The 13,618-nt window shown below is 34.7% G+C and overlaps 2 protein-coding genes across 2 annotated transcripts; one reads left to right on the top strand and one right to left on the bottom strand.

The window, feature by feature from the left end:
- Window positions 1-689: 689 nt before the first annotated feature.
- Window positions 690-1,954, bottom strand: LOC118057070 (enoyl-CoA delta isomerase 2, peroxisomal). The gene has a single exon (XM_035069528.2). It carries the CDS (start codon window positions 1,575-1,577, stop codon window positions 858-860), a length of 720 nt encoding a protein of 239 aa, XP_034925419.1. The 5' UTR covers window positions 1,578-1,954; the 3' UTR covers window positions 690-857.
- Window positions 1,955-9,312: 7,358 nt separating this feature from the next.
- LOC118057054 (uncharacterized protein At4g14450, chloroplastic) lies at window positions 9,313-9,880 on the top strand. The gene has a single exon (XM_035069510.2). It carries the CDS (start codon window positions 9,369-9,371, stop codon window positions 9,684-9,686), a length of 318 nt encoding a protein of 105 aa, XP_034925401.1. The 5' UTR covers window positions 9,313-9,368; the 3' UTR covers window positions 9,687-9,880.
- Window positions 9,881-13,618: the final 3,738 nt, after the last annotated feature.

Genomic DNA, 13,618 nt, shown 5'->3' with positions numbered 1-13,618 from the left:
AAATGTTTAATGGCCAATGAGCCTATAAAAAATACTAAAATAACTCCAAAAAAAAAAAAAAAACTTTAACTTCTTCAATTAAATGAACAAAATGATAATTAAATTTTATATGAAAATATAATATCAGTCCATTCCAATCCCATACTTAAACAATAAAGGGTGAGTTTAAAAGCGTTAATTATAATTTATTTTTTTATTTTTCTTGTTCAACAAAACCACTTAATTAATCTTTAAAATTTTAAAATATAAATTTAGATCCACTTTTGCTCTATTATTTTTAAATATTTTTAAATTTTATTTTCAAGCCAAACACCTGCAAGTACACCCGTTCAAGAACCATACGGCTTTTTTTTTTTTTTCAATGCAATGCGAGACGCAAAAAGCTTGAAGGTTCTGTTCGAAATGCAACGCAGCTAATTCAGCAATAAAAAGCACTTAAAGAATAGCTATATCTGAAATCAGACAGCAAATCCTGAGAAAGAAAGGAAAAAACATAATAATTGGTTGTCAAATCATTACTCATGATAGCAAGGCCTTTTTTTATAATCGTGTCACAGGAATTTCAAAATGTTTTTCTGAAATAATATTTTTTATTTTTAATATTAACATATAATAATAAAAAAAATAAAAAATAAAAAATCTTAAATCTTTTTAAACAAACTTTTAAAATACAAAAACAAACAAAACTTTCAAAACCTCCATAATTATAATTTTATATATTATTATTAAAAATAAATTTTTTAAAAATACATATTATTCCAGAAAATACTAAATCACACTCCCAGCAAATACTAAAATGGGTACACGAATCATTGTCTATCTTATTTAAGCACAATAATAAAGTCTTTTCATTTTCCTTAGAGTTTTGCAATTACTTTTGCATCACCCAATCCAAGCACGACACATAGCTCAGGATACAGACTCTTCCTTATCTCCTTGTAAACCTCGCCATTCCACATCCTCGATGACAACTGAATTCCATGGCGCATTGTAGCCCCACTCAACCTCTCCTCGTTGTCGTGGGCCCCCTCCACGATCCCCATCCTCACCGCCTCGTCTCCCCTAACCTTTGCTCCTCTCAACAGCACATCGCGTCGAGCCGAAGGCGATCCGATCTTAGCCCTTAAAAGGGCATTGACATAATCAGGTAACGTTAGCCCTATGTCAACCTCGCTCATGTAAAGCACGCCTCTATCCCTCTTCATGTAGACGTAGTCATGGCTCAGAGCCAGAATCATCCCCCCGGCGGCTGCGTGGCCGTTTACGGCGGCGATGGTTGGCATAGGGAGAGAAATCAGCTCGGCTACCACCGGCTTGAACAGTTTCACCATGTGGGCGAGGCGCTCGATTTCTTTGGGCTTGGAACCGGCGGCACGAGCCCAGGCTAGATCTAAGCCGTTGGAGAAGAACTTCCCTCGTGATGTGGTGATGAGAACCGAGCCACTAGTGGCTTGCACTTTGGCTTCGCGAAGAGCGGAGAGGATGGAGCCGATAAGAGTGGGGTTTAAACGGTGCTCATTGTCGCCGGTTAATGTTAAAACGAAGATGTTGCTGGCCGTCTTCTCTAATGTGCACATGGTGAGTGGTTAGTGATGGCTTTGTGCTCTGGTGTGTGTTGTCCAGAGAAAGGGACAGGTGCTGAACATGGGTGAAGAGATTTAAGATTATCTGCCTCAGTGGCTGTGGTTGATTTTCTCGGTGGAATGTCAAAATGATTTTTTTTATATTTTTTTAAAATTATTTTTAATATTCACGTATCAAAATAATTTAAAATTTTAATTTTTAATTAAAAAAAATTAAATTTTTTGAAAACAAATTTTGCCTGTTATTGCAATTGAGTTACTTACAAATCGATCCCTATAACTTAACACAATTGCCACCCGAGTCACTTATTTACTTATAATCGAAGATCTTACGAACCCTTATGCGTCCTTTTATTCGGTAGGCAATCTTAGACAAGCTTCATAATAGTAGGACCAAGTTCTTCGGCAGAATTTTTAATGAAATGAAAATTCCTTAAACATAAAAATTTATTATTATTATTATTATTATTACTGCTATTACTGCATGTTTAATATTTTTCATTAACTGGCTTATATCAATTAAAATTATTTGAAAATATTGTATATGGATCCTGTTTTCCTAGACAACATAAGATTTAGGAGGAGTAAACTCATGGATAAGTAAGAAAGTTACAAAAAAGATGGCCATTTTACCATCATTTACGCAAAATTAGTTGGGGCAAGGCAACATGTTGACGTTACTAATTAAGGTAAATCCCAGAGAAAAGGCCTTCACTGAATTTTCTTTTTATACATACCTTCTCGCGACTATACAGTAATACAATAAGAAATTAAAAATTAAAAAAACTCTTACACGGGGTAAAAGTATTTGGCGCCGAATTTATTGTTATAGTAAATTAAAAATAATAATTTTTCATCTTCTCTAGCAGAAGAAAAGAATTTCACGAGGATCAGATCAGTTATCGGGTCGGGGTTACCCGAATCGGACATTCACCCAGCCCTCTCCCATTGTGGAAACAACCTTGATTATCGTCAACTTCATTCATGATCATGTCACAGTCAAACGCATCATCACCATCACCAGTTCCCTGATTTCAACTCAGGTCATCAAGCAACGAGGTTAGTGGCAACCGGAAGAACCCAGGTTACCGTGTAAAAGAAGAAGCCGAAATGGGGATTGAGAACGAGGCCTGTGTAAAAGAAGAAATGGGTCTCGATAGTGAAAAGCAATTATTTCCCAAAACAGATGAGCCAAGCATCACAATGAAGGAGGAGACCAAAGAACGGAGATCGTTGTGAAAGAGGGGCTATTAATCATGTACAAGGAAGAAAAAGAGAAATCAGAGAGTAATCAACAGGGGAGGTCATAATGATGAGCCTGGAAGAAAGGATGCCAATGCGAAGACAAAGGTTGTTGATGAGAGAAAGGTCAATCGTGTTTCGGTGGAAGATGGAGATTTCCTTAAGAGAATGAATGGTATTTAGTGGGGGGGACTATGGTTAATGCAATTTCTACTACTAAGGAAAGGAAGATGGTGGACAAGCAAACTGTTTATTTTGTTTTCCTAATCAAGACATGAAACATGCTCGCTTCTCAACAAAACGATCTGGAGACGTTAAGCATTCTACAATTTACATTTTACTTGTTTTCATTGGTGGGTTTTTTTTTTTAAAAAGAATTTAGTCTTTAATTGTGACTTTAAATTCATAGATTGGTCTGCTACTTATGGAATGGGGAATTGTGTCATCCCGCTTGTGAATTCAGCCAAGATGAAAGTTCCAGGACGTTGTATAGCTGCACCAGAAACCTTTCTAGGTTTATTCTGTCTTCGATAGTTGGATAAATCAACATGGAGTTGCTTAAAATAAAACCATGTCAACATGGAGCCTAGAGGCTCTTTCAGACATTGACTATACAGTTTATCCCCTCCTTACTCTGTTGAAGTTGCCGAAAATAAAACCATAACAAGAGGTGCCTTTCCTTTGTCTTCTGTGATGATGTTAATTTTAAGTACATGCTATGTAATGATGACTGCACATTGTATTTATGTTATAAATATTCATGTTGTTTATGTGTTCTTTCTTCATTCAGGCTGAATTCACTCTCGAGGAACTTGATTCTCGAAAACATTTACTGAATCTTCAAGTATGTGCGATTATGCTTTCGTTCTCATCTTGTTGCCTTTCATGATCGCAGTTGCTTCATCATATGTGGATTCTTCTTCTTAATCCTATTACTCCTGCATATTTTTAATTGTTAGGCATGACATGTAATTACAAAAGTATTGCAAGAATATAATCTATTGCATGAGCTCGGCATTGTCCCTTATTGATTTACACATTAATTATCTTGTTCAATAATGTTAGTGATGTATGCTTTTGTATGCTACACAAAACTGTTAGCAGTTCTATATTGCTTGATGACAATGGAATTTTCGGTTTGCACAAATATACTGCTGGGATCTAAGTGGATGCATCATACAGATAATTTATGCTAGTATGAGATCTTAATTGTTGTTAGTCTAATTGTTATCTGTCAAAACAGAGTGATCTTGATGAAGCGGCTGCAATTTTACCTATGGTGAGTAGGAGAAAGGGTACCCAGCCGAGTTGAGAACAAAACAAAGATGAACAAGCTATATCAGACTCATCTCTTATTAAGCTTCTTGTTGCAGAAGATACTTGTAACTTGGAGCTGAAGTGCTTCGAATGCTGTCTTATGTTTTCAGAATCCAGAAAAATAATTGCTTTTGAACTCTTCTAATTCCTCTCTTGATTATGCAGGAGATGGGACCTCCAAGCACAGTAATGTGTCATTTAAGGGCATACAGAAACACGTTCTCTACTGGATATCAGAATCAAGAAAGGAACTGATGTTGAGGAAGCAGCAAAAACTCTTCATCCATGCTGGGTTGCCTATCGGATATGTGACATGTAGTTTCCCATATGCCCGGAGTATGCAGATGACCCTGTGATCACACCATGTGCACACAGGATGTGCAGGGAATGTCTCCTCTCAAGTTGGTAAACGCCAACAACTGGGCTATGTACAATCTTTCGAACACTGCTAAAGGAAACTGACCTCATAACATGCCCAACAGAGAACAAGTTCTGGGTTGATGTTGAGAAGAACTAGGAGTCTTTCAAAGGTTTAAAGCTCCTGGAATGCTTGGAACATATTCGTAGGTAAGGATCTAGTGGAAAAGAGCATTGTTTTTTTAGTAAGCGGTCTTCATTTTTGGACCTAGTAAAGATCCCATTGAGAAGGAGAGGAACTGGGTTCTTAAGGTTTGATAAAAAAAAAAAAAAAAAACTGGCACAGAAGCATAGGCAGAGGAGGGTTTGAAGGAGTTCAATGAAACCAAAGAAAAAACGGTATGCAGTTTCCAAGCACTTGCATCTCAGGATTCTTAAACCTTGCTCCTTAAACAATTATGATGGCTTAGCAGTTCATCATGGTCAACAAAGTTTCTTAACTATCTTTCTCTTGTTGCTTGGTGAATTTCAGGTATTGTTGATGCCTTAGAAAGCTGCTGGTGTGTGTATGAATCTAACTGCAGCCTCAAATGTCTTTTAATGGTTATTTTCAAATCTCCTGGTACTTCCTTATCCTGAACAAGGAATTTCCCTTCATCATGTTGAAACTGGCTATATTGAACTATGCAGGATCCCACCAGGAATCCTGCAGTAGAGGAGCAAGCAATAATGCGAACCCACTGGATTGGACAAAAACACACGGTTTCTGTTAGAAGATTCATTGTTAAGGTCAGATTTTTCTCCTAGCTTTTCAAGGTTTCAGAAATTAATTTGAATTCATGGAAGCTCTAGTTTCTGGAATTTGTCAAAATCTGTCCTGAAGCTTCTTACTTTGGGTTCTTTGAGAATTCTAAGAAATTGATTGCCGCATTCCACGTTGATGTAGATATAATGGTCCATGGTTTAGTTTATAAAGAATTACCATCATCTAGCACAAGAAAACTGTTGGGGCCAATTGAAAATTAGATCTTAGCCTGACATAGTTGAATATTAGATTAAGATTTTGAGTGTAAAACAAGAAAGTCATCCAAGCTTAATGATTCCGGATATAATTTGCCAATCGGAAGGCTTTTCTTCCAGGTCCTTGTCACAGGCCTAATTTTATTTTAATTTTTTTGTCTGCGTAATTGTTGTGGCAATTTGAGTGCTGACAATGAACTGTTCATCTATTCCTAAAGCTTCTTCAACAATGGCTCGAGGCCATTTTCACTATACTCGCTGTAATATGTATTCCTCCTGTTGCATTTTCCTGGAAATCCAGCATTGCATCAGATTGCTTTACAAGGCATCTCAGCCTGCACTATTGGTCTAGATTCATATTTCTGGAATATATATTTCATAATTTGAAATGAAATTCTGTTTCACTCTTATTATATTGTGCCTGAGCTTTACATTTGTCAGGATTGTGCTTTGACAAACAACAGGGCTTGCTGTCTGTGTTGAATAGTCCACGAGGACTAATTGGCCACGTATTTGACTAACCTTTCTTTAACCTCGAGTTTTACTAATCAACAGGCCTGTTAACAAGATTTTCTAAGCGGTCAGCACTTTTTTTTCTTTTTTTTTTTCTGTCTTTGCCATTGTTAGAACTTATCGCCTGATCGTGCATGGTTTTGCTGTTGACCAAAGTGAGAAGGCACCGTGGAGCAACGCCTCCAGCGTGTCCAGGCAAGGAAGCGACGCATGATTGATGAAGTGCACATTTAGGGTTTAGAATTGAGGTTGAATTTTATTTTTATTTTTTTGTAAAATTTTGAAAAAAAATTATTTTAAGTTGGTTTTTTTAGTATTTTTTAGATTGTTTTGATTGTATTAATATTAAAATTAAATTTTAAAAAAATAAAAATATATTATTTTAATTTATTTCTAAACAAAAAATATTAAAAAAAAAAACAATTTCAATAGATTTTTAAAACAGTGCAAAGTCCAATCATGTATTTCGACAGGTATTCTGAAGCTGAACAAATCAAACAACGGGCCAGTCAGGATTGATGACGACCAGTGTAGGCCATGCACGTGGTGGTCAAACATTGGAGGAACAAGGGATGAGATAGACACGTAGCCATTGATGATTGTTCGATCAAAGCAAAGAACCACTGACATTTTGTAGGCTGTCACATGCGTCATGTAACGTTAGCATAAAGCATCTTTGTGTTGACCCTACGGATGGGTCAAAAATATGGTGGTGTAGGAGTTTAGAAAAGCCAGCCACCCACAGCTTTCAGGTTAGTTGGGTCGGTTAAAGTGTAGTTGTTGTTGTTATCTGAGAGATAGAAGCGTCAAGTTGTTGCTATCTTGCCTTTGCCTATCGGCTTGGGTTTCTTCTGTTGCTGTTGCCTCTCTCTAAACTTCGCCTGGCTCGGCTTATTATTTTATTGAAGCCGCTCTTATTTTATTTATTTATTCTTCCATTTGTCCTTCTTGAATGTACTTCTCACAAGATTTTATTATAATTTCATGGGATGACCAAGCTCTTTTCCGTTGCTGAAAACTGAAGCTGCAAATGATTCGAGCCTTTTCCTTTTGAATAATATGAGAAGTATATTTTGCATTTTGACATGGATAACTTTCTAAATCAAGCCTGCCAATTTTATTATTATGACTTCCTAGAAGCTTTACAAGTTCAATAAAATTACCTTGATTTTTTAAATCATGGTTTTTATTGTGACTTTTATAGACACATGCTTGGAAATCTAGCCATCAAACAATATCAATTGTAGCTTTGAAGATTCATTAAAACTTTACAACATTGCATTACACTTTAATGTGTTGAATTTTCCTTCCTAACATGATTCAACAAAAAATAAAAAGTCATATCATTTACCTTCTTCCAATTAAAAAAGATCTTGGATACACAAGCATTTTATCTCGATCTTCCTACTAGCTTATCAAAAAGTAGCTTATCAAAAAGGTAGTACGATAGATAAAATATTGCATTCACAAGTACTTTAACCAACTAAAAAAATACTTTGAATCCAAAAACTTAAAATTAAAAAAGGATGATTCTCATATTTTTTAAAAAAAGATACTTTGAATGCATTGGCTAGAATGGACCGTCTTTGAGACAAGCACAATGAATTTATGTTCTTTAGTTAACATGAATATCTCATATCACTAGATATAATCTTGGATCACATTACAAACAAGTAACATTTATTTTTCATTAAGTTCCTCAAATTCATGAGTTATTTCATCGAGATTTCAAGAATGTGTTGCCATGTTTAAAGCAATAACTACAACAAATGTATTGTTATTCAGGGGATTGACATATGGTTTCTTTTTATAAAAAAAGAGTATGGAATTCTTTGTTTTGGCGGATCCTATATTAAAACTTAACCAAAAGCAAAGTAAACTTTGTTACGAGTGTGTCAAGTGCATTAGAGATGCTAATACATTTTTTAACCACAACCAGTCTTTTATCCTAAAATTTCGTATAAGATTAGTCTACCTGGGTCTTCTAGTAACTCTGAATCAAACAATTAGGTGGCAACTTTTCGATCCCGACATCCTGCCATGCCGAACGTTTGACAAACCTAAAAAATATCATCACCATTATTTCAAGAATTGATCTTAAAGATTATTTCAAATCAAAATAAAACTACATTAAATACAAGATAATTATTTGTCTAATTGGTATCATCAAACATTCAAGTAATTAAAGCCGTAGAGAATTCAATTTTATATAATTCATAAAAATCCATCAAAACCCTAATGCAGAAAAAAATAATAGGAAGTATAAGATTCCCAACACCAAAAATTAGAATTACCTAGCTCAAATTCTTGTTTAGTTGTATATTTGTTTAGAAAAAGAAGAGTGTAGCTTTCTTCTACAAGAGAACAAATCAAAGCAATCAAGGAAGTGCAAACCACAACCCATTGCAACCTTTCTAGTTGTTACCGTGAGAGATAAATAGATTAATGGGAGATAGGATTTGTTAAGACAATTAGAGAATACCTTCTTTTGTTTTTTGTCTTTATATTTTATTCTGGCTGATTGGGCCAATTATATTTATTTATTTAAGAATAAGGTATTTGTATATTGGCTATTAGATTTTTTTTATTATTAATTTAGAAGAATTTGTTTATTTGGTTGAGCTAATTAAATTTTCTTAGGGCCGTAAAGATTGAAAAATTAAACCATATAATATTAAATTATTTTTTGAAGTTCAGGGGAGTTATAACACCTATAACTTATGTTGTAGGTCCGCCCTTAGCTGGTGGTGTTGAAGAAGTGATATGCAGTGGCTCTTTTTCATTGCAAGCTAGCTGGCTCCATTTAAGGTTGATTGTCTTTCCAAAACAGGAATTTGACCAGCATTAGTAGATGGAAAGTGACACCTGTTATTTGGTCTTCTTGATATTATTTTTTTAAAAGGAAGTTCCTTTTACCGTTTAGCCCTTTTCCAAACAGATTTGGTCTAAAAAGACCCCATCTTAAGGGTAAAAAGGGAAAAAAGTCTCACAAACTTCCTAAAGTAAACTTAGAGAGAGAGAGAGAGAGAGAGAGAGAGAGAGAAGCCTTCAAACCTTTGCAATCAATAGGCAAAGGCTAAATAAAAGCCGAACCATATGAATGAATATTAATAATTTAACAATTATACTATTATAATATGCTTTTTTTGACTACGTATTTCTAAAGAAAAGATTCCCTTTATTAAACGTGGACACCACATGCCCATGACCCCCAGGCAGGGCCACGTCTCACGTTCTATCATGTACCCTATCTTATGCTATATATACACACAACCACATCTACTCTCCTCTCCTCTCCTCACAAGACGTAGCGTTCACTCGCCGAAAACCCAAATCATGTCAGACACACTTCGAAGTAGTAACTCTGCCGCAGCAGGGTCGCGTCCCAGCCGACTCCAGCGGAGGAGACCGGCGTCCTTGCAGATCAGCCCGGCTTCTTCTTCTAGCTGGAACGCTGCGATTCCTCTTTTGTCTCCGCTTATCACGTCGCCTACTGCGATGGATATGAAGTCTGGGGACGATCCGCCCCCACCGCCGAGGATTCAGGTAACGGAGGGGGAGAAGCCAGTGGTGTTCAAGAAGTGGCAGCATCCGGCGGCTCCTTTTTGTTACGAGCTGGCTCCGTTTAAGCCATCGTTTTTCGTGCCTGTATAGATTTAGAATCTAGAAGGGATTTTGATTAGTTATCAGATATATAATAGTAGTTTTAATTAGTTTAGGTTTTTTTATTATTATTTTGGGATCTAATTATACAAACATCCTTGTTAATATCTTCCTAACAGCGTTTTGGGTTTATTTTACACAACAGAGTAACGGTATCGTGTATAATGTTATTGCTATTTTACTCCTCTTTTTTTTTTTTTTTTTTTTTAAATTTTCTGTATACAGATTACAAATTAAAACATTAAATGGCATTGTTCAACTTGGAGATTGTAGCATTGGAGGATGTTTGGAATCCTTTTCAGATTCAGAAGTGCTGAGCGGTAATGGCTGGTTTTGCTTCTTTTTTTCTTCCAAAAAAAACAGAAAACCCAAAGCAAACAAAATTATATCTTTGAGAGCAGTTCTACTAGTAGCCACTGCAGAAGGTGTTTAATAATAATAATTAAAAAAAAAACGTTTGCAAGGCGCCCTGAAAATTGAGATGATATCCAGGCCGGAATACCATACCAGTAACGATTAGGGGTGAACGCGCGGTTAGCTCCTGAAAACAAAAACAACAGATATAATACGTCGTCGTCGATTGTTTTTTTTTTTTTTTTTTTTTTTAATTTCCCCAGTAAATACATAGCCCATTGGTTGGCAAATCAAAATCAGTGGACTCACCGACAACTTCTATCTCCTGCTTGATCTGATCCCATTTTCAACGGTCATGCTCGCACGCAAATAATCCAAAGAATCTCTTAAAAAATATAAAAATTTGGAAGCATGTAAGAAGAAAAAGGATATTCGATTTTGCATTTGAATGGCTATATATATATATATATATATATATATATATATATATATAAAGGGTGGTCCTCGATGGCTCAGTAGTCAGTCAATAATATTAGAACTAAAAAAAACAAAGAAAACACTTCCGAAATCTTGCAGGTCAGAAATATTATTCATCTAAATACGTGCAGATTTTCTTAGATTTAGCTACTATATAAGCTTTAGAGATGCTTGAAATGTACATACCATCAATGGACGGTAAGATTAAACGTTTGAGTTTGCTTATTATTACTTAAGAAAAATAAAATAAAATAAACAGAAGCCCTTCTTTGCTTTCTATCCGTCAAACAAGAAAAAATCAAAATTTAAGCATATACTCGAAGGAAAAGGATTTGGATACGGAAGAAGCACAAATCGCCAAGGAATTCTCAATTATTCAGTGATGTGAGATTTGACCATGCATTCCATCTTTTGTCAAATTTAGCACCCAACCAAGAGCAATGATAGCCGTAGTGGGTCCAAGGACCCGGGGCTCCACCATGTACTGTCGGTTTGAAATCGCTCCTAATATATCAAAATAAATTATTTATTTATTTTTATTTATCTTAACACATTAAAATAGTAAAAAACTTTAAAAATAATTAGTTTTTTTTTTTTAAAATCAAATTTTAGGCTATTGGCATTTTGGCCATAATGCCAAATATGCCCTTAGTTGATCAAAATTACATCAGACCCAAGTCTAAAGTCTCCACTGAATGAATTCCAAGGCAACCACAGTATGATTCTTGGATTTCCTGTGCTATATATCAGAAGCAAAGTGCACCCATCTTTGTTTGCAACTCTCTGGGATGTTAGGCAATTTCCTGTGCAGGTATGTTCACAAATTTCGATGTCCTATCGCTCTCTATGGCTAAGGGACTAATGTTCTGTCACACATCTGTCTCACACACACACACACACACACGTTCACTCATTTTACTGCATTGAACAAAAGGGGGAAAAAAGAAGAAAAAAGACAAGTTGATAACTTCATATCTACTTCCTTAGATTTTGATTCAGAACCTGCAATTTTCTTATTTTCATTTGTTTGTCTCACAGTTTCAGGCAACGCTATACCAGACAAGCTCGAACTGTGAATGTTTATTCGCATCAAACAGCGTGAGATGCTAGATGTTTCAAGATGAGGCAGGCTCTATTGGGCACCGTAAACGTGAAGATTCTCTGCCCTCGACAACGGGTTTTTCTTTCGAGAATCTTAGCTGTCCACAGCACCCACCTAAGAATTTGATCCCGTTACGTGTAACGTCGACACCGAAAGTCCGAGTCCCTTTGAGCTGGGCTTGTTCACAGAAGTCGACTCTAATTTCGAAGTCAGCCAGTCGAGGCATATAATATTTTGATTCGAGGTCGCTCTTGGGCCTAAGTGATTTCTCTCTCTCTTTTACCTAGAGACTCTCCGGCCCAAGAATAGTTAAATTAATTTTTTTCGGAAGGGAAAACTATTCAGGTTGAACTTTGAAGCCGAGGCCATGGCATAATCGATTTAAAAGAGGTGATGCTGTATCTCTTAAATCGTTATAAAAATGAGTATAGTTCTGTCAGATCCTGTTTTTTTTTCGCGGGAACTCAAATATGTGGATCGAAATTGCTGTTCTGTTTACAAAATCACAAGTAGATTTGTTTTCATTAAGGTGCACAATAAAGTCAAGCATGATATGCATTGCGAATAATGAATGGAACAAGAAATTTTCTTAACGTTCAAAATAGGAAAGCGACGTAATGAAAATGGGGTGGCTTGAAAATAAGGGGGCTAGCTAAGGTAATGATTGAGGTTTTAGTATGGATTGCTTTTTTTATTTGCAAATATATTAAAATAAAATATTATTATTATTTTAAAAAAATTATTTTTGATATTAGGATATTAAAACTATTCAAAAAAATTTTAAAAATTATTTTGAAATAAAAAAAATAAAAAATATTAAAAAATACAAAAATAAACACTAAAAAATCTATCCACATGCTAATTTTGTTTCAAAGATTAAATTGATATTCAACTTATATCATCATTTGAAACAGATAAAAACTATTTATTTTATAAATTTCAACTCACCTTATCTTCTTAAGACAAAATTGAAAATGACTTTACAATTAAAAAAATCACTCGGTGTGAGCACTAAAGAAATCCATTATCGCAACCATCTAGTAGGTGGTTTAATAGTAAGAGTTTGGGATTAAAAGGTTTGCTTCCCATGTGATTCCAAGTTCGAGTCTTATGGTTACTAATATGATAGCCACTAAAGATTTATATTATTGTTAATTTTAAGATATGTGAGATTGGTTAATGTGCCCGCAAGCTGACCCGAATATCAACGTTAATAAAAAAAATCCACTATCACAAATCAAATTTTATATATATTCATTTTTGAAGAATTTAAAAGAGAAATTATGGATTTGTTATGACTTGTCTGGTTATACCTATTAATTTCGCTTTCTCTTTCTCTTTTGAAACCATAAAATCATCGGTGTTAAGTTGATTTGTGATAATTACAAAATAACTTTGAGCATTTAATATCTTATGAGTTTCATAAAACTGTGAGAGAGACATCCACTATCTACAAGTTTCTAGCTTTAAGAAACTCGCCATTGTTTTTATTTTCGTATATTTTTTTATGAGATTTAACAATTCTACGCTTATGATTGTGGTTTAACGTATCTGTACAAAATATAAGAGTTTTTGAAGTCCAATTTTGTTTCACCAATATATTGAAAAAATAAAATAAAAATCAATCATTGGCCACCGTCTGTTGTAAATTCAACATTCTATATATTCGTATAGACGAAAGGTCAAGCATATCTTTTTAATAAGAACAGTTTTGTAGATAGATTTTGTAGTGCGCTAACCCATGAAAATGAACAGCATGATAGTTAGCATCCATGATTCACTCAACACGCTTTGAATTCCAAACCCCTGTAAACAACTTCTTCGAAATAGTGTTCTGTTGTTGAGAATCTTGACTTGAGTTATTGCATGTATTTGACGTTATGATGATTATTTTTTAAAATATTTTTTGTAATGAATTAAAATGTTTTTTTAAAATCATTTTAAATATTAATATATTAAAAAGATTAACAAATAATATAAAAATTAATTT

This window comes from Populus alba, chromosome 8 (assembly GCF_005239225.2).
Source record: "Populus alba chromosome 8, ASM523922v2, whole genome shotgun sequence".
Lineage (NCBI taxonomy): Eukaryota > Viridiplantae > Streptophyta > Magnoliopsida > Malpighiales > Salicaceae > Populus > Populus alba.
The sequence above is the reverse complement of the archived record's forward strand: the minus strand, read 5'-3'. Positions and strand labels throughout refer to the sequence as shown.